The sequence below is a fragment of the Colossoma macropomum genome, unplaced genomic scaffold (genome assembly GCF_904425465.1).
Source record: "Colossoma macropomum unplaced genomic scaffold, Colossoma_macropomum, whole genome shotgun sequence".
Taxonomy (NCBI): domain Eukaryota; kingdom Metazoa; phylum Chordata; class Actinopteri; order Characiformes; family Serrasalmidae; genus Colossoma; species Colossoma macropomum.
Window position 1 is genome coordinate 13981385 of NW_023494803.1, and position 22670 is coordinate 14004054.

At 41.4% G+C, this 22670-nt stretch overlaps 1 protein-coding gene across 1 annotated transcript in view; it reads left to right on the forward strand.

Annotated features, from left to right (window-relative positions):
* Positions 1-4575, forward strand: part of pacrg (PARK2 co-regulated) — a 113192-nt gene extending 108617 nt beyond the window's left edge. The window contains exon 5 of the mRNA XM_036593991.1: positions 4319-4575. Coding sequence (XP_036449884.1) covers positions 4319-4479 — 161 coding nt within the window. The 3' untranslated portion in view covers positions 4480-4575. The remainder of the gene's footprint in view (positions 1-4318) is intronic.
* The last annotated feature ends 18095 nt before the right edge of the window (positions 4576-22670 follow it).

Consider the following 22670-nt stretch of genomic DNA (forward strand, 5'->3'; position numbering starts at 1 on the left):
CATTGCAGTACATTAAAGACCTTACAAATAGAGTAAAACAGACGTATACACAATAATGTGTGTGTGTGTGTGTGTGTGTGTGTGTGTGTGTGTGTGTGTGTGTGATGGCCACAGCTGGTTTCAAGTCCAGTTCCTGAAAATGGAGCTTTATTAATGAGCAGGACAGCTGAGGGTCACCATCTCTCTCTCTCTCTCTCCTCTTTCTTTCACTCTCTCTTTCTCTCTTCTCTCTTTTCTCTCCTTTCTCCCTCTCTCCTCACTCTCTCCTCTCTCCTCTTTTCTTTGTCTCTCTCTCTCTCTTTTCTCTCCTTTCTTCTTCTCTCCTCTCTTTCTTACTGTCTCTTTCTCTCTCTCTCTCTTTCTTTCTGTGTGTGTATGAGACAGACTCCAGCACATCTGTAGGCTGCACACACACAGCTGTCTGTTTTTCTCTGTCATTGTCGGTCTGTCTGTCTTTTCAGTCCACCTGTCTGTCTCTTCATCGGTCTGTCTGTCTGCCAGCCTTTTCATCTGTCCAGGCCTTTCATCTGTTTGTCCATCTTTCTGCCTGTCTGTCTGTCTGTCTGTCTTTCTGTCTGTCTCTCTCTCTCTTTCTTTCTCTCTCTCTCTCTCTCTCTCTCTCTCTCTCTCTGTCTGTCTGTCTGTTTGTCTGTCTGTCTGTGTCTGATAAGGATGAACAGGTTGTGAGAGCAGTAGTGGGGGATGAAAGAGGGAGATGTGGAATAGAGGGATGGGGGAGGGCACAGGAAGGATGCAGCTGCTGCCCACATCAAGATCAGAGGGAGAGAGAGGGATGAAAAAAGGGAGAGAGAAAGAAGGGGGGAGTAAGAGCCATGATAACAGGTGCTAATGCCTCCACAACAGACTCCACAAACAACTGCAGAGAGAGAGAGAGCGAAGGGAGAGAAAAAGGGGGAGAGAGAAAAGAAAAGAAGAGAGAGTAGAAAAGGAGAGAGAAAAGAAAAGAAGAGAGAGAAAGAGAGAGAGAGAGAGGGGAGAGAGAGGGGAGAGAGTGTTAAGGTGTATTCTGCCCTCCCGCTGTGAGCTGCAGTGTATGGTGTCTGTGAGAGCCGCAGGGCTGTAAACACGGCCGTGTGAGATCAGGGCTCTGCTGCAGGGCTTTAACTGAGTCTAAACACTCATCCTCAACACTCAGAGCCCACAAACACTCCCCTCCTCTGTGTTCGTGGTGGGGAGGGGGGGTGATACACACATCTACACAACAGCTCCTAACGCTTTACAAAACTTATAAACATCAAATAATCAACATCTGTACGATGCCTGTTGTGGAGCTTCGTCAGATGAACTCACTGAATGTTGATGGAATACGTTGCGTATGATTTACAAAATCAGAAGCTGGATTCTGGTCTCTGTGTGTGATTGAGCAGGTCAGTGTTTATAAAAGTGCGTTTTTGTGTTTGCTTATTGTGTGTAAAGCAGCACCTTGTGAGAATTGGTATTTTTTGCTCTTGGGCTCCCCCTACAGTTGCAGAGTGTATTTTACTTTTACACACACACTTTCTAAGCCACTTATCCTTCTGGGTCACGGTCATCGGGCAGAAGGCAGGAAAAACCCTGGACAGGTCACCGGTCCATCGCAGGGCAGACACATACATTGACACGCACACACTCACACCTAGGGGCAGTTTAGCATCTCCTATCAGCCTGACTGCATGTCTTTGGACTGTGGGAGGAAACCAGAGTAATTGCGCTGTGAGCGCCCCCTCATGGACAGCTGTACACGTGCATTTGTTGACGCGCTGAAGCAGGGGTGTCAAACTCAACAACTTTAAGTACCATATTAAAAATCTCAACAAATCCGTGGGCCAGCTGTAATTTTATTTTATTTTTACTAAACATTTTGCCCTGACCCCAACTGACCATTGTTTATTGAAAGTACACCAAAACTACAACTGCAAAAAACAAGCACTGATACTTACTTGACATACTTGAATAATTCAAAAATATACTTGAATAATTCAAAAATAATTTTAAATAAGAACAAATTGTTTTATATAAAACAGGCTACATTAGCATATTACAGATAACTATTTATCCTCTAAAAAGTAGGTATTTTAAAACTGCCTATTTGCTTGAACACCAGGCATCTTTTCTTTTTGTGTAACTGCTGGCTCACAGATTGTTAGAGGAAGGGGATGGGAGCACACATTATGTTGCAGTGCATGCTGGGAACTATAGTGCAGCTCATGGTAAAATGGGCTAATAATAATAGAAAACTAAAATAATTTTGCAGGCTGAATAGGATTGTGCCATGGGTCTGAATTGGCCCACGGGCCTTGTGCTTGACACATGGGAGCTGAAGGATACAGAATCTGACTCCCCTTCACATGCAGACACATCATGCAGACATATGGACACTACAGATTAGACTCGCAACTTGGTATTTAGCACAACATCCACAAAGAACATCAGAAGAGAAAGAACCATGTCAACTAATGTTGCAGGTGGAGCAACATTACAGGATTTTATTACAAACTTTTAAGGCTTATTTGTTGTGAGATTGATGGACTGACCAAACTTTCTGGCCTGAGATGAATTTATTTCTTTGCATGTTTGCCTGAAACAGGACTGAGGTTAGACGACTTTGGCATCTGGAGAAACTCCGTGAGACAGGGACCACACAGATAAGGTTACAGCCTACAGTCTAGCCTTTCATCAATAACACTGGCTGAGATGAACACTGCTGTCGGGGTTTTGCTTTTAGCTCTCTCTACGAGGCAAAACCAGTCCAAGATTTACTGTCCGGCCTCTCACTTGGTCATTCTCTCTTTTTCTCTTCCTCTGACAGCGTCGTCTTCGGTCTCTTCGCAGCCTCTGCCATGTTGTCCATACTGGGAATACTGAGCTGCTTCTTCTGCTGAGTAGTTGTTGTGTGATGTGGTGCTGTAGAACGTTACGCAGTTCTGGCAAGAGATTCTCGTGCTGCTCCAAAGTTATATAGTGCTATAGCAGACGTTCTGGCCTGGAGTGGCAACGACAGAGATGCCATTCTCACTGTTATAAGTCAGAGTAGCATTAACATGATTATGAAACTGTTAAATAATGTTGCTTTAAATGCTGTTTGTTCATTGTTTTTAAATGCTGTGTGTTTATTGTGTCAGTTGTGTGATATAAAGAAAGCTGTCGTTGTCTATTTTATCTCAGCACGGCTGTCTTTGTGGGGAGGCATGAATTTTTTTCACAGAAGGAGGTTCTAGCCCCTCCCCTTTCACCTCTAATTGCCCACTAGCAGCTCAACAACATTACACACACAGAAGCACAGCAGAGAGCTAGCTCATCTGATAACACAGCTACAAGGAAAGAAATGTTTTATTTGATTAGATCATTTAAAAATATGAGAGTGGATTCCATTCTGCCCCCAGAACGGCCACCAGGGGGCACTGCAGGAAGAGGATAAGTGATGGTCCACTCTCACTTCTATAATTTCTCGAGTCGCCGATCAACTTGTGAGTGTGATCAAACCCGTGAGCTTGATCAGATGGCTCAAGATGTTACGGCATAAAAACTAAATCACACTGAGTGTCAAAGTCAACTTCCATCGAAAGTGCTGGCTTGAAATGCTATGCTAGTGTTTTGATGTTGAAAGACCAAGTAACATAATGTAAATTTAATATAAATTTCATGTTTACACGTGCATCAAAATATGCAAAATGGGATGGGTCTGGTGTTGCATTTATCTTAATGTCTTAATATCGTCGTCATTTTGTGTGGGATTCAATAGACTTATTGATTGATTCGTTAAAGAATTGTAATCAAACTGTTGAGAGGTCTCTCAGCTCAGAGCGAGCACTGCAGTTACCACGCAGTTGAAGGAGCCCCATCTGGCCTGTCCATCAACGTCCCCCCAACAGCTGTGAGGAATGTGTTGGGCCTTTGGAGTCTGCTCAGTAATCCACTCTGCTCAGCGAGAATAAAGACTGTTGTTGTCTCTGAGCTGCTGCTCTACAGTCCACCGTACTGTCCCCGGTACTGTCCAGTACAGCCATCATGGACAGACTGTTCTCACATTTCTCTACAGAGCATCATTGTTGTGTTGTTTACACTGTATGGCCAAAATGTGGACAGCTGACCGTCACTGCTGTGAGCTTGTTGGGCGTATTATTCCAAATCCACAGGCATTAATATGGAGTTGTCCACTTTTGCGGCTATAATAACCTCCGCTCTTCTGGGAAGTTTTGCACAAGATTCTGGAGTGCAGGGTGTCGCCGAGGGGTGGCCGGGGTGGCCAGTGGCATTTTTTAATTGGAATGCAAACTGTTTTAACTTAAAGACCTTGTTTGTGTGTGCTGTGTTTCAGTAAACTCCGGAGACGGTATCGACTACAGCCAGCAGAAGCGGGAGAACGTTGGAGATCTGATCCAGGAGACGCTGGAGGTGTTTGAGCGTTACGGAGGAGAGGACTCCTTCATCAACATCAAATACATGATCCCTACATACGAGTCCTGCCTGCTCAACTAACATACACTCATACACGCATACACTAACACACACACACACTCACACACACAAATACACAAATACACACACATACAAATACATACACACACACACATAAATACACACACATACACACTCACTCGCACACAAATACACACCCATACACACACACACACACACACAAATACACACACACACACACACACACACACAAATACACACACACAACCACACTCACACACACACAAATACACATACATATACTCACACATACACACTCAAATACACACACACACACAATCAAATACAAACTCATACACTCTCCTATCTGCACTGCTCTGAGCCCCTCCTGCACTGCACGACTGTTACTGTATCTCTGAACTCGGTAAATTAAACTGTGTTTCTGCAGTACGTCTGCGTCTGAGTCCTGTAATCACAGATAAACACTTCAGCCCAAAAACACACAATCCAGCAGTTTTCAACTCAACATTTCAAAAACATTTTACAGCGAAGTCAATTTTTCGACCACACGGCACAGAGTGTTTATTACTTTATTACAGAAGCCCTTTCTCTTTATGTGGAGGAGACAAAAATCATTTTCCTCAAATATCTTGGAATAACAGCTTGTTCTTTTTAGATTTTGAGACATTATCAAAAAAAGTGAGTTATTCTATTTCAAAGAAAGTAATTATTTTGGGATAACAAGCCTTTATTTTAATGGAGTAAGTTGATATTTTGAGAAAATAGATCACTGTTTCAACAGAGTAAGTCAATATTTTGAGGAAGTAAGTGATTATTTTGACATTGTAAATCATTATTACAGTATATTAAATCATTATTTCAGTATAGTATACTACTACTAAGTGATTATTTTGACATAAACATAGCAAGTGATTATTATGAGATACTAAGTCATTATTTAGACATACATTGTCAGAAATAAAGGTACTAAAATGTCTCTTGTCACTGGGGTGGTACCGTCAAGGGTACATCTCAGTACATTTAGTCAGGGAACATAATTATACCATAACCACTGAAATTATATTTTCTACGTTGTACTGACTCCACACACCCCGTCTCGCCTCCAGGCTTTTTATTTTACTGTTCTGTTTTAAAACTTTAGGTTATGAAAAGGTACAAATATGTACTTTTTACCTGGAAAAACTTATGTAAGGTTCACAATTGGACGTTAAAACCACTGTTGTACCTTTGAGGGAACATTTCAGTTTTTCGACACACTGCTGCCAGGAACACAGAAGACTGGCATTTTTCTGTCCATTTTATTCATCATCAGGCAGGAAAGATCTTCCGTACCCATCTATTTTACCTGAAGCAGTTTGTTCCAGAATGTTCTGTTATTTTTTCAGCCTGGTTGAGTCAAATAAGATCCTGTAACGAGAACGTGTGTCAGGAGATAACAAACATTTCGGTAGTCCATGGCGAGAAAATACAGCCTCTAACAAAGGCTCTGCCCATCAACTTTCCCAGGATTGAGTAGCACAACCAATACAGCTTCTCGCTACCTGACTGATGTCTGTCAGCATCCTTTGACTGCAGAAACCCAATGAAACAAAGTGGAATATTTGCTGTAACACATCAAATATACCAATGAAACGGTGAACCGGAGTGTGTAGTGCTGTGAGCAGGCCAGGGTGTGTGTGCGTGTTTGTATGTGTGTGTCTATGTGTGGGGAGTGTTCAGCAGTGTGTAGCAATCGAGCGGCAACATTCAGCTCTAAAACTCAGCGGGATTTGACAACTCTCCACTCTCCACTCTCTCTCTCTCTCTCTCTCTCTCTCTCTCTCTCTCTCTCTCTCTCCCTCTACATGAGCAGAAGTGTGAAGTTCCTCAGACTGTAGAGCTCAGGTTCCCCGCTGTTCCTCAGAGGAAGCACTTTTCTCCTGCCCTGCGCACTTTAAAGCAATAGCTTGCTGCATAATCTAATTTACCCCTTACAGAGGAGACATATAGACAGGTCTGCCAACTCTTCACGCATTGGCCGTGAGACTCGCGCAATTCGGTCTAATCTCACGCTCTCACGCCACATTTCTCACACATTGGAAAAAAAAACGGCCTACCGATGAATCAGAACTGAAATGAATCTGACTGAAAACACTCTGGACCGGCAGCGGCGGTTTACCTGAAAACAGGAGAAAGAGATCATGCTAGCTAGTCAGTCCACGTGTGTTGTAGATCAGTGGAGGCGGGGCTGGTTTCCATAGCACCAACGAACCAGCAAGGGCGGTGTGAACTGAACGCAGTGCACTCAGTAGCTGTGTCCCAATTCAGTAGTCTACAAAGGTGTGTCCTTCGAAGGCTGCGTAGACCCGCAAAGGCTGAACCGAAATGTGATGGTCTGCTCTACGGCGGATTTCCTTGCGTCACCGTTTCCCTTACCGGTGCTTCTCGAAACGCCGCTCTTGTCAAGTTCTTTTGAAGTTCTTTAAAGACGGAACCAGAACCTTTGATTTTAGTTTTTTCATTTTTTAATTTAATAGAGCTGGAGACGCTTCTCTCTGTTAGTGTGAGTTTTGCTTCAGACCACATTGGCTTTTTTTAACATTTGTATCGTTTTCTATTCGACTCCCAATATTTACATTTAAAAGTGTCTCTTCAGCTGCCGTTTGCTCCTCTGCTGACATCGCTATGTGCTTGAATCCTCGCCAGCATGCAATGAACCTTGGAATATGTTGGCTAGTGAAGGATCCATCCGTTGGATCCTTCGTTGCCATAGAAAAGAAGGACACATTTCTGGGCTGCATATGAAGGAGGCTTCGAAATGGGACAGCCTAGTCGCGCCAGTTTGACGCAGTCGGCTTTCAAATGCAGCCTCCGATGGATGCAGCCCCTGAATTGGGACACAGCAAGTGTTTCAGAGAGCAGAGAGCAGAGCAGAGAGACGAGAAGCTGAGCATAGCAGAAGTTCAGACAGGCTACAAAGTCAAGCTCAGGCCACAATCTCAAATCACCAGGTGCACGTTCACTCTCAACATGCTGTGCACCGTTTTGCTGTGGTTTCAATACGTTTCAGCGAAATGGTGCGAAACGGTGTGCAGCAGGCTTCAAGTGTGTTTTCTCGGGTTTGATGGGCGTGTCAGAGATGTTGAAGACATTAGAAGGTGTATTTCAAAGTGTAAAACATATGTAAACCAGTTTCATCAGACTCTGAAAATTCTTCAAAAACAACACCAAGAATGACTTTCTCAGCCGCCAGAGTTGCAACATTTGCATAACATAACAGTGTTCAACGCACCACCGTTTCCATTTAAATAAACATTTTGCTACATTTTGTCACGGCTAAAAGCAGCCCAGCCGTTATCAGCTGATCTAAATCAGCTGACGACTCGCCTGCTATCCTCAGTGTGCTTCTTTAAGCAGCTTTAGCCTGCCCATTCTCACTGCTCCCTCTGCAAGCTTTTTTTCACTTGCCTGCTGGCCGGTGTTTGCCTGGAATATTGGGTTTGGGGGTCTTTCTGCCTTGTATGCACATGGAATGGCAAGGAGGTCCCAAATGGAAACCAAATATTTTCTTTGACAAAGTGGTCCTGACTGAACTGAAGGGAAATAAAAAGGTAAATTACCAACTTGATCAGTAAACTAAAGATGATCAATAACACAAGAAGTGTTTATAACTTCACAGTTTATGCTGCAGAATGAATGCACTTCTGACCTGCTTAAAAGCAGAACAGTAAGCAGTGCTAAACAGGCTATCCCCAGCTAGAAACCCTACTTATTAACTTACATATTACCTTACATATTAACTGTCACTTAATATGAGAGTTAACCTAAACAGAAATCTAGCTGTATTTGTATTCAATGTTAAATTATATTTTATACACTCACCAAGCAGTTTATTAAGTCCACCTCCTTGTTTCTACACTCAGTGTCCGTTTTATCAGCTCCACTGACCACATAGGAGCACTTTGTAGTTCTACACTTACATTCTGTAGTTAATCTGTTTCTCTGCATACTTTGTTAGCCTGTTCTTCAATGGCCAGGACCCCCACAGAGCAGGTACTATTTGGGTGGTGGGTCATTCTCAGCAAGTGGATCAGACACAGCAGTGCTGCTGGAGTTTTTAAACACCTCAGTGTCACTGCTGGACTAAGAATCAAAAACATCCAGCCAACAGCGTCTGGTGGGCAGCATCCTGTGACCACTGATGAAGGACTAGAGGATGACCAACACAAACTGTGCAGCAGCAAATGAGCTATCGTCTCGGACTTTACATCTACTAGGTGGACTGACAAGGTAGGAGTGTCTAATAGAGTGGACAGTAAGTCGACACAGCATTTAAAAACTCCAGCAGCACTGCTGTGTCTGATCCACTCACACCAGCGCAACACACACTAACACACTACCAACACGTCAGTGTTACTGCAGTGCTGAGAATGATCCACCACCCAAATAATACCTGCTCTGTGGGGGTCCTGTGGGGGTCCTGACCACTGAAGAACAGGGTAACAAAGTATGGAGAAACAGATGGACTACAGTCTGTAACTGTAGATCTACAGAGTGAAACTATATGGTCAATGGAGCTGATAAAATGGACACTGAGGTGTTTAATATAATGTGTGTGTGTGTGTGTGTGTGTGTGTTTATGTGTATTTGTGTGTGTGTGTGTGTGTGTGTATTTGTGTTTGTGTGTGTATTTGTGTTTGTGTGTGCATGTGTGTGTTTGTGTGTTTGTGCGTGTGTGTGTGTGTATTTGTGTTTGTGTGTGTATTTGTGTTTGTGTGTGCATGTGTGTGTTTGTGTGTGTGTGTGTGTGTGTGTGTGTTCCTCACTAAATGTGCATTATTTAACGTGTTGTTTTGCTGTAAAAATTAAGTGAGTTAATTTATCACAGCAGGTGAGTGATTTCCTGCAGTTAATGATGATTAATAACACAAATTCAGTCTGATTTACCACTAAGTTTGCATTTAAATTAAAAACCATTTTGAAAAATCATAAAAACTGTTTAATTAGAAATATTTAGACAGATATTCTCTGAGACAAAACATGACCTTAAGAATTCCAACATTCAGAAAATGAAGCTTTCTGGAAAAGTGAGACTCATTTTGACTTCGCTCCAGTTTTGCTGCATGTTTTTCAGTATTGTGACTGAAAGCTGATACTTAAACATACAGTCAGTCATTGTTAGCTTAACAGTCACTGTTAGCTTTAATGCTGCAGTCAGTCTACTGTTAACTAGCTTGTTTTGCTTGTGTTATTTATTGTATTCTGGATGTTAAAGAGTATAGACTAGAGGAAATTGGGGCGACAGATTTCACCACAGTTCAGATCAATAATGTCAAATAATGTCCCCTTAAAGTCTACAGAACTCTCTCTCTCTCTCTCTCTCTCTCTCTCTCTCGCTCTCTCTCTCTCTCTCTCATGTGCAGCTGTTGTTAGAGGCTTTAGTGCTCTGTTTTGTGTGTGTGTGTGTGTGTAATCTGAGCAGGTGTGAAGCTCACCTGTCTCTGCAGAGGAATGAAAGATGGAATGAGTGAAGAAATGAAGAGAGAGTTCCTGGAAGAACAGAATAACCTCCTTTAATCTCACACCACCCGCGATAACCCACCTCCAGTACCCCCCCCCCTCTCCTCTCTCTCTCTCTCTCTCTCTCTCTCTCTCTCTGTCTCTATTCTCTCTTTCACCTCTCATTCTATCTTCTACATATCCCTTATTCATATCTCTCTCTTTTCAGTCTTTTGTTCTCTTTCACTCCTCTCTGCTCTCTGTTATTTTTCTTTACTTTCTTTCTTTCTTTCTTTCTTTCTTCTCTATATCCCTTATTCTTTTTTCTTTCTTTGGTGTTTTTCTCTCTCTCTCTATGCCTCCATTCTCTTTCTCTCCATCTTCTCTATAACCCTCATTCTTTTCTCTTTGCCCTTCTTTATTTCTCTCTCTCTCTCTCTCTTTTTCAATCCACGCTTTCTGGTTCTCCCTCTATCACTGTTCTCTTTCGCTATTCTTTGTTTCTTTCCTCTCTCTTTTTTTACCTTCTCCTTTTCTTTCTTTCTTTCTCATTGTCTCTCACCTCCCCCCCCCATGTTATTATTAGTCAGGTCAGTGTTGTTGGAGGAGCAGCTGTCACTTTGGCTCCAGAAAGTTTGTTCCTCCTCCGGCCGTGAAGGTGACCTTCTGCCGGGTCAGTGAAGCTCATATTAAAGAGAAACACCGGTGTGTTTTATCCTGATCTCTGTCTGCTGAATCTGCAGTCCATCCCCACAGACAAGAACCTCAACTCACATCCTGCTAAGGAGCTAGTGGGCAGGTGCAGCTAGCAAGCTAACCAGTATATTCCAGTGTAAATGCGTTAACTAGTGAAGGGTTCTAGAGTTCTAGATGTATTTATCCACTGTATATGCTGTGGTAACAGTCTGTAGAGGTCAGGAACAGAACAGAACATAGTAAAGCACACAGAGGAGAACATATGGAACATTTTTCATTCAAAAATAATCTCAGACGCTGCAGACTTGATCTCCACCGTCCCTCTTATAACCTTCGTGTGTTACTGTTGATGATAAAATATTACAGTGATGGTGGTGAATAATGAGGAGACAGAGCTGAACGTGTGTCTGTTTATTAGGAGGAATAACGTTAGCGCGCTCTGGGAAATGGAGACTGAAACTGGGGAGCAACGACACTGTGATAAACAGCAGGGGGCGCTCTCACAGTATTCACAGCTTACATTTTATCACACTTTAGTTCTGTTTAACCTTTTTTACATCAGTAACGGCAGCTGTAACTCTTATTTTTAACATTATTTTGATTGTGTTTACGTTTAGCTGTTTGTGTATGGTTGGTTGCTAGGCAATTCTTTGAATGTTCCTGTTTCTATATAGAACCATTGTCTATATTAAAGAACCTTTGAAGAAACGGCCTAGTGGCTTCTAAAGGCCCCATGTTTGACCCAGTGTTTTAACAGTAAGGTTGTATAAACTATTATGTGTACTATTGGATGTTATTTAGCTGTTTAAGGTAAATCAGTCCTCTGTAGTTCTCTGTCAGGATCCCAACACGGTCATTATCACCTCTAAGCATCGTCATTACTTGTCAATCATTGATGACATCTGATTATATCACCCGATCATCCCGGCCCGCTGCAGAACAGCTTAACAGAAAGAAAGAAGGGATAGAGCGTGAGAGAGAGAGAAAATGATGGAGAGGAGGAAACAGAGAAACAGACAGAAAACACACACGGGGGGAGAGAGGAATGTGTGTGTGTGTGTGTGTGTGTGTATGTGTGTGTGTAATAAATTGCCTGGTGGGAGCGATTCATCTTCTTCAGCTCGGAGTTGCAGTCGGCCCACCGGCGGACGCTGAGCACGTGCAAACTGCGATACAACCCAGATATAGCTGTACCTTTTTACACACACTGTCACTGTAACACACACACACCTCTCAATTCTGCTCACACACACACACACACCTCTAAATTCTGCTCACACACACACACACTGCACTGTGAGAATAGAGTGGTGTAACAGCACTGACCAGCATCCAGAAGTCTACAAAGTACCCAAAAGCAGGGGTTCCTAAACATTCACAAACATCTGGACTTCTCCAGACTCCTACAGACTCACTCCAAAGGTCTGAGTAGATGAATTTAGGGGTTTGCAAACATTTGGACACCTCTAGACTCACTCTGGAGGTCTGTAAAGTAGACTAAAGCAGGGGTTGCCAAGTGTTCCCAAATGTCTGTAATCCAGAGGTCTGTAGAGTAGACTAAAGTATGGGTTCCCAAACGTTCCCAAACACCTGGACTCCTCCAGACTCACTCCAGAGGTCTGTAGAGTGCCCTGAAGCAGAGGTTCCCAAACGTCTGGACTCCAGAAGTTTGTAGAGTAGACTAAAGCAGAGGTTCCCAAATGTTCCCAAACATCTGGTTTCCTCCAGACTCACTTCAGAGGTCAGAGCAGATAAAACTAAGGGTTCCCAAATGTTCCCAAACATCTAGACTCCTCCAGACTCGCCCCAGAGGTCTGTAAAGTAGACTGAAGCAGGGGTTACCAAGTGTTTCCAAATGTCTGTAATCCAGAGGTCTGTAGAGTAGACTAAAGTATGGGTTCCCGAATGTCTGGACTCCAGAAGTCTGTAGAATAGGCTAAAGCAGAGGTTCCCAAACGTTCCTAAATGTCTGGAATCCAGAGGTCTGTAGAATAGGCTAAAGCAGAGGTTCCCAAACTTCTGGAATCCAGAGGTCTGTAGAATAGGCCAAAGCAAAGGTTCCCAAACGTTCCCAAATGTCTGGAATCCAGAGTTCTGTAGAATAGGCTAAAGCAGAGGTTCACAAATGTTTGCAATCCAGAGGTCAGTAGAATAGGCTAAAGCAGAGGTTCCCAAACGTTCCCTAACATCTAGACCTTCCGACTCACTCCAGAGGTCTGTAGGGAGCCCTAAAGCAGAAGTTACCAAATATTCTCAAACATCTAGAGGAGCACTGTCAGAGTGAAAGGGGACTCTATGGGTACATTTTTGTTCGCATTGTTTGAGTACAATGTAAAAGTAACAGTGGTCAGAAACCTCTGAGGTCTGAGGTCATTTTCTCGATTTGTTCATCTCTTCTTAAACTCTCCTTTAAAGGCTCTTCATATAAGATGATCCTCATATGTTTCATATCTAAATGCTCCATTATCTTCACCACTACTTTCTAAAACCACTGCAGCACCTTCAGCAGCTGTAAACTCTCTGCACGCCATTTCACACGTGTCTCCGATGTGGACTGAATGAAGAATGAAGGGTTTCCGGCATGATGGGTCAGTCTTTAGTGATTTCCTGAGTGTCCATTGGTCAGTTTCACACAGAATGTAGACGGACACGCGGTCCACACGGTGAGAGGCAGATGATGTGTATCTCAGCCCCTCTTCATAGCCTCATAACTCCGGATGTGAGTCACATACGATCTCAAGATAAGATGGAATGGATAGGGCGACTCTACAGATTCAGGAAATGTTTGAACTGTATTTCTGCGCTGGATCATCACAAAGATACACAAACAGATACAGAAACAGAGAATTTGATACGCGGACAAGTTCATGGACCCCAGAGGGTTACTGTCCAATTATGTACCTTATAAGTTTTCTAAGTTTTTAACTAAAAAATTTTTTAACTAAAAAAATAAGTTTTTAACTGATTGATAACGGCTCTGATGGTAGATTTTCACTGTAAAACTGTTCACACAGAGTAGCAGGGCTTTTCTGTTGTGGTACTTCATTGACGACAGCTGACTCTAGTTTGTTCAACTGGGGTGGTCACGCTTCACAGGAGAGCGGCACTGGCCACCACTGCCCCCCTGACCACCCCTCAGTTACTTACACCCCTGACTGTACCTAAGCTGAAGCTTTACTCAAGCTCAGTCTGTGGTTAAATACACTAGCAACCCCCACTTCTGCAGACCACCACACACACACACTCTGCGGGGTGTGAGGTGGTACCAGGCGGAGACTGCAGAGTTGGTCATATGACTGTGACAACCATCCTGCAGCACCATAGAACCCTGATCTAGCACACACACTGTTCCACTCATCACCCTGTCAGCTGGACAGTGTCCCCCCTCCCGCCGACTACCCCCAGAGCCCTGAGTGTACAACAGTGCTGAAAGGGGAGAGAGAGAGTGCACTCATCCACAAGGTGCAATCTCTCTCTCTCTCTCTCTCTCTCTCTCTCTCTCTCTTTCTCTCTCTCTCTCTCTCTCTCCCCCTCTCCCCCCTTTATGTTCTCTCTGACCAGCTCTCTCCTTTCCCTTCTCTTTTGTTTTTGTCCTCTCTCTCACACACACACACACATCTTTTTCCCTCTCCCTCTATATCACTTTGCTTTTTGTTCTTTCTCTCTTGCCCCCTCTCTCAATCCTCATTTCCTCGCTCTCTCTTTCTTTCTCACTTTCTATTTCCTTTTCGTTTTTCTCTTGTTTTTGTTCTCTCTCACTCCTCTCTCTCTCTCTCTCTCCTCTCTCTCTCTATGTCTCTTTCCCTTTTGTTCTGTCTCTCTGTCCTGCTCTTTCTTACTCACCCCTCTCTCTCTATCTTTCTCTCAGCTTCTCTCTCCTTTTTCTGTTTCTTCTGTTTTTGCTCTTTCACTCCTCTCTTTCTCTCTCTGTCTCCCTTTTGTTCACTTTATCTGTGTGTCTCTCTCTCTCTCTCTCTCTCTCTCTCTCTCTCTCTCTCTCTCTCTCTCTCTCTCACTGCCTCTCTCTTTCCTCCCCCAGTCTATCAGCTGACCCAGATTCTGATGCTCAGCTCACACACAAACACACACACACATGCGTACGTGTTTGAAAGGGTCCTGGCACAAAAGAAAACTGAGTGCATGAGCCTGAGGTGGTTTAAATGATGATGACCTCTCCGCTGACCTCACCACCGCCCTGACCAGCACAGAGAGGAAAACACACACTGTCTGTCTCTGTCTGATCTGAGACTCTAAAGCTGCACCAGAAAACACACCACACACTCGGCCCTGATCATCTCCCTCCACAGGCTCCGCCCACAAACGTCATGTTTCGTAGCTACCGCTGTGAGGTTGGACAACATTAACAGAATTCCGGTTAAAAATCCATCCCCCCGTTTCCTCACTCTGTTATAAACTTACTTGCCTTAGCACCAAGTTGTGAAATACAGGGGGTCCTGGGGGGTCCAGGACCTCTTCATTAACCTCTTGGACCCCCTGAATGGGTCCAGCAAAACCCTTAAAATAAACTTATTATGATGTCATGCTGACAAAAACAGACGGTCATAGATGGACTCAGTAAGAGGTCGTTGTCATCTCACTGTGTTCAGTGGAGACCAGCTGAGGTCAGTCTGTCACTTCCTGACCGGTTTCTTGTGCGGTGGATGGCGGGAAGGTGTGAGACTGTGCAGGCGCCACAATGACGCAAATCACAGAAGTGCAGTTCAAATAAACAAACTGTTTGTAGAAGCTGCCCAGCAAACATTTGTGAATGTGTTGAAGGAACATAAATCATCTCAACCATTAAGTAAGGCACAGTACGCTTTCACCAAATAACAAATTTCAGTTACTACATACTAACAATAAGCATAACAAAATAAGCAAAGAATAATAGTAATAATAATAATAAAAGTCTGAAGATCATGAAATATTATTATTTAATCATTTATTTATTTTAAAAATGATAACAGTAATTGTAAATAATGTAAATAATAATAATAATTATTATTATAATTATACAATTGACATGAATCATAAATTAAATTAAATTCATATACTAAATAAATAAAAATATACTAAATCAAAAAATAATTAACAAGAAGTACCTAACATCAGTGCTGCTATGAAATGTAAGTTCACAGAACTTGGATACCAAACAGGTCTTGGAAGATCAGCTGCATTTGGGTGAAAAATCGTGTAAATTTGATTTTTCGCTGAACTTGTCCTTTAACGTGAGATGACTAGCTTGTTGCTAACAATAATTTACTTCAGTCCAATGGAGGCGCATATGTCTCTTTTTCAGTTTGTAGCCCGAAAACGTGGAGGTCAAAAATGACATAATTCCGAGCTCTGAGCTCCGCGCTCCGATTTCCCACTTCAGACATCAGCTGAATCATTACTGTCAGAATAAAACCACGTAACTTTACAGGAGAAGGAAAAACGTTATTAACTTGTAATGGAAGTCAATGGAACCAGATTTTTTCCAAGTAATTTTGGACCATTTCTGTGGGTCCTCTCATCATGAGACTTTAGCACGATGCAAAGGGTAACAGGATGTTTCAAATTATGCAAAAATATGAAAAATTACAAAAATTTAGATTTTTTGCATGGCAGCGATGATTTATTTAATGAACAGACAGAGTGTCATTCTACCTTTCTTCTCTCTCATACAGACCCGGGTCACATGAGATCGTGTCAGAAGCGACGATCAGTAAGGTAGAATCTCTCTCTCTCTCTCTCTCTCTCCTCTCTCTCTCTCTCTCTCTCTTTCTGTGCAGCCCATGATAAGAGCTAAACCCCTCAGTAAACATCATTCTGATGCTCAAAGAAATGCAGAGCTTTATTCATCACTGATATTCATCCAGGCTGCGCCAAGGAAAAATAAAGGAGTGCTCAAAGTGAGCTCTGTATATTTTGCTCTGTTCCTGTTGCTCTTTTCTCCAAGCGGAGGTCAGACTGAGTCCCACAAGCCTTTTAGCTGGCTCTTTTAAGTTGGAGTTCTTTTGAAAACAGTGTTTATAAGTGAGGATGAACTAAACAGACCAGGTCACTGCATTTGTAGACTTTAAAGAGCTCATATCACCAAAAAACGTTTGGGTTGGTATGTGACATTTAGACCGAGCTTCAAGCCACAGCTTGGGTCAAATAAGCTAGTCAGCTAAAGTGTTGGTGAAGTAGCTGTTAGCAAAAATACATACATACCATTCACTTCCCAACTCATACAGCCCATTCAGCCTACAGCAGTTTAACTCCGCCCATTCAGCCAACAGCAGTTTAGCTCCACGCATTCAGCCAACAGCAGTTTAGCTCCGCCCATTCAGCCAACAGCAGTTTAGCTCCACCCATTCTCCCTACAGCAGTTTAGCCCCACCCATTCAGCCTACAGCAGTTTAGCCCTACCCAGTTCTGTGATACAGTTGTTCCTGCATTTGTGGGTGATCTGTGTTTGGGTGATTACTGACTTCCTATGTTTGTTAGCCACATTAGCCTCATAGCTCCAGTTCTAAAGAAGCAAAATTGGGAAACCAAACATGTCTTGGTTGATCTACTACATTCAGAGTCAGTAAAAACATGTAAATTTGATTTTTCATCAAACTGTTCTTTTTAACCGTAGCTGAATTCACTCATTAGAAGGATTGTCTGGACACTTTTGGATGTATAGTGTATGGGAGATGTGTAAGAGACAGACAGGCAGACAGACAGACAGATAGAGAGGGAGAGTTTTTCTATGTCCAGTTGTGATCAGTGTATTTTCCTCAGGCAGAGCTGGATTTGATCAGTAATAGTTTTTGGGTGTCGTGGCGTCTCTGAGCGTCTCTGAGCGTCTCTGTGCAGATGGAGAAACGTGGAGGGCAGAGAAATAATTGAGGAATAATTGAGATGAGATAGATTCATTTTCTCAGGGCAACTTTAAATATATTTATTTCACAGAACATGATTTTCAAACTTGTTGAAGAATATTAAACACTCAGGCATTTTATTCGTCTGACAAGCAGACAAGTTCATATGTATATATATATATATATATATATATATATATATATATATATATATATATATATATATACTTGTCAGACGAATAAAATCTCCTGCTCTTGTAGGTGTAATGTGGAGGTGTCCCAATACTTTTGTCCATATAGTGTGTATGTCTGTATGTATGTATATGTACACACACACACTATATGCCCTACAGTATTGGGACACCTACACATTACACCTATAGGAGCTTTTACGGCATCCCATTCTAAATCCAAAGACATTATGGAATATATATTGGAGTGTGTCTGTGGAAATTTTTGCCCATTCATCCAGAAGAGGTGAGGTCAGACGCTGATGTTGGACGAAAGGGTCTGGCTCACAATCTCCGTTCTAGTTCATCCCAAAGGTGTTTGATGGGGTTGAGGTCAGGGCTCAGTGAGGGCCAGTCAAGTTCTTCCACACCAAACTCACCCAGCCATGCCTTTATGGACCTTGCTTTGTGCTCTGGGGCTTAGTCATGCTGGAACAGAAAAGGGTCCTCCCCAAACTGTTCCACCAAAGATGGAAGCATACAGTGGTCCAAAATGTCTTGGTCTGCTGAAGCATTAAGATTTCTCTTCACTGGAACTAAGGGTTCTAGGCCAACCCCTGAAAAACAACCCCATAGCATTATCCCTCCTCCACCAAACTTTACAGTTGGCACAATGCAGTCAGGCAGGTCACGTTCTCCTGGCATTCGCCAAACCCAGACTTGTCCATCAGACTGACAGATGGAGAAGCGTGATTCATCACTCCACAGAATGTGTTTCCACTGCTCCAGAGTCCAGGGGCAGCGTGCTTTTCTCCACTCCATCCGCCACCTGCCAATGTGCATAGCGATCTTAGGCAAGTTTGACAAGTAATACATTTCCCAAAAGTGCTGTCCCGCTATAGCATGATAATCGGGTTATAACCTGTTGCTGACAGCAGTACAGTCACCTTTCTGCATATTCCAACACGCTACTGTGGTGAAAAGCAAACCAAAACAAGATTACTCACATTAACAAGAACACATAACATAAACACAACAGCTAGTGCTACACTTTCTTATAAAGCATGCATCCGCTCTTCCTAATGAAGACATCAATTAAAATCTGCCAGCCGAGAGATGTACACAATAAAACTTGAAGAAAACAACACCAGCATACTAAACAAGAAACCCAAACTGTCAATCATTCTAAGCTGAAGCCTACAGCCACAGTAAAGTGAAAATTGTTTGTTTTTTTACTATATCTTACCTTTGAAGTAAACAGCGTGCAGATCACCGCCGACAATGATGCAGCAACTTTATCATTTAACTCAGGCTGACATTTTTTTGTGTTTGGCTTCAGAAATGTCTCCACGCTGTCTAAGTAGCAGATCTCTTTTACAGACTCCCCACTACATCTTTCGTACATCTGGAGCTTCAAAGTGCATTGACAGGAATGCTAGCTTGATGTAAAAAAGACCGGAGTAACTGACCGAAGTAATGGCAGACAGCAAAACGGTGATTGGAGGAGAAAATAAAGCTGACGTTTAGTAAAGATAAGGCGAGCACCAGGATTTTGATCGCCTGTAATGTTAAAAGCAGTTCATTTTTCCCGCCACGAGTCAAAACAGCCATTTGAATTTTGTCATAATTGCTCATGGGGGCCCCCTATTAGTCTGGGCCCCTCGACACACACCCATAAAACTCGTTGGATGATCTGCACCTAACAGTACTTCTTCGTTTGCTCCAGTTGTGCCATTTTGAGGCCAAAAGATGGCCAAAATCGAGGAGATCTTGTTTGCACATGCACAGTAGATGAAACTGGAGCCAGAGTATGTGCAGTAGAGACAGGGGGTGGCTCACCTAATCTCCGCCCATGTTTGTTGGGGACACGGCCCCTCTGTCTCTTGCAGTGACAGTGGCGCACTTGGCCTTTGTAGCCACTTTTCCACTACAGGATATGGCTTGACACAACTCAGCACGACTTGACTTGTTTTCCGCTGCAGATATAGCGCCCCCTCCATGTAGTTGGTTGTCATAGCAACACCAAATGAGACTGCTGTGACGTAAAAGCACAAAACAAACTGTTTTCAGAAGAGGCAGCAAGACAAAAGACTACTGACAAAACAAGAGAGTTTAGGAAAAACTAATCAGACGGCGAGATGATTCTGGTTGCTTGAAAAAAGTGATGCAAGAGGCTACGCTAACCAGGTACCTAATGTTAGCATATGTGTTTAGCCATTCTCTCCGACCAATCAGCAGTCTGCAGCGTTTTTATGTCACCTTTTGGTTTTGACTCAGCTTGCTTGGAACCCCTGACAGAGGTGGTAGCAAAAGTAGTACCCAGTACCTGGCACCAGATTTGCCTAGTGGAAAACCAAAAAAGGCGCATAGAGTCGAGTTGAGCTGGTGACCGAGCCTGACTTCACAAACCAGCACAGCAGACAGTCAAGTCAAGTCAAAGTTTATTTATATAGCGCTTTTTACAACAGGTGTTGTCACAAAGCAGCTTTACAGAAAAAATCTGGGTCCGAGCCTCCATGAGTGTCGCCAGTGGCAACAGTGGGAAGGAAAAACTCCCTAAGAGCAGGAGGAAGAAACCTTGAGAGGAACCAAGACTCAAAAAGGGAACCCATCCTCCTCTGGTCGACACCAGATAGCAGTGACGGCTCAGACAGCAACAGCTCAGACCAACTTAAAGCCAAAATGGTAAGAACACTGTAGCTTTGTGAAACGTATTTGAGTTTGAGTGAATTATTATCTGTTTTTCAAAAGTATGTTGATTTTATTATTGGAAAAAGTGTGTAACACTAGCTAGCTAAACTATGTAAGTTAACCTTAGCTAATCTAGGTTAATGTTAAATACTGGAAACTAATGTTAGCTAACTAACTTGTTTAACTTTAATCAAACAATGTTAACATTGATTCTGTTTGTCACTCCAGCACCAGACATTACATTTTTTCTCTCAGATATGAGTCTTTATCGATTAAACGGGTGTTTTATAAGCTTCTGTTTGCTGTAAGACTCTGAGCACCATACACTCATATAAGCTTAGCCTAGCAAGTTCTACACTACAGAACAGGTTCAAATTCGGCTTTCTTTCACTCAAACATCATCATTTATCCCACTGTTTTTAGCTGTTATCATCTAGGCTAAGTTAGTCGAATCGATCCTGCACTGGGGTGTTTGGACCTCATTATCCAAGCTAAGCTAGCTAGGAGAAAGGAGCCAAAACGTATTGGCTTAGCTATGAAGCTACAAACACCTTGTGTCAGTAAAGCTTCTGTTAGTCAGAATTGAAGCTGTTCTGTGGTGAACAGAGCTGGCAGCATGCTAGCTAAGCTAATGTTCAGCAGCTACTCTTTCCTGGTTATCAGCCCCGTTTAACAGTTAGACATTGGTTCAGACTGAAGTTTTTATGTTTACTGAATGGTGGATTTAAAATCGTGAGCTGCTTTCATTCATTTGGCGTAATTTATTTGAGTGGACTGAAGTAATGAAGTAATTCAGCAACTATTAAATATACTAACCTGTCGCATAGACAGACAGACAGAAAGACAGACATATTTTAATGCACAATTACTGTTTTGTATACTGAATTCAACATACTGGGGAAAAATAAAGCAATGTTTGCTCTGTATAAAAGCACATTTTATATTTTAAGTTTATACTTTTCAATATGTTGAACTAAATAAATAGAAAATGTGCAGAAAAATGCCATATTTCAGTTCTCTGTAGAGGATGTGTAAACACATTTTCACTTGGAAAATTAATGAAATATGACATGAATCAAAGTTAAATACATATAGAAAATGAAAAATAATAGATTATTTGGAAGTAATTATTTATGAGTATCGATCAGTAACTCTAAGCATATATTGATTTATGAGTATCGGCAATACTCAATATTTATTGGTTTATCAGTGTATGATCATTTATGAGTACTTATCAGTATTTCATAATTTATAAGTATTTATCAATATTTAATGATGTATCAGTATTTAATCTCTTATCAGTAATTAATAATTCATGTGTATTTATCAATATTTAATGATTTATCAGTATTTGATCATCTAGGTTTTTATCAATGTTTAATGATTCATCAGTATTTAGTGATGTCTCAGTATTTAATAATTTATTTATCCAGTATTTGAATAGTTATCAGTGTTTTTCAGTATTTAATCTTTTTAGTATTTTGTATTTAGTATTTTTTCGTATTTATTTTTAAAGATCATTTATGAGCAATGTCAGCATATTAATGTTTATCAGTATTAATAATTTTATTATAGTATATAATAGTACTTATCAGCATTTAGTGATTTAACATCTTTTATCATTTATAAGTATATATATATATAATATATATATATATATATATATATATATATATATATAATATATAAATAATAAATCATTTTATTTATACATAGTATTTAATCCTTTACCAGTATTTCATCATTTTTGAGTAGTGTTTAATGAGATCACTATTTAATCATTTATCAGTATCTATCAGTATGGAGTCATTTATAACTATTTAATCATTTATGCTTATTTATCAGTATCAAATAATTTATTTGTATTGAATCATTTCATATTTAATCATTTATCAGTATTTAGTGATTTATTTTTTAGTGATTTATCAATATTTAATAATGTTTTATTATTTATTAGCATTCTAGCTGTGTTTAATCATGAATCAATATCTATCAGTATTTAATCATTTATGAGTATTTATAAGTATTTAATTATTTATTAGCATTATATCTGTATTTAATCATAGATTAGTATTTATCAGCATTTAATCCTTGAATCATTAATCCCAATAAATGTGTATGAGCATTTAATCATGTATCAATATTTAATGCTTTATTAGTATTCGCTCAGAACTGTAATGTTTTTCGGTGTTTAATTGATTTTCTGAGTATTTTTAATGCTTCACTAGTACTAATTATCCTTTATTTACTATTTTTTATCAGTATTTGACCCACTGTGGTGTTTTTTTCTGATGACGCGCAACTGTAACAGTATCCTCGTCATATGATTGGTTGCGATCTCTGTACGTCAGCCCAGAGC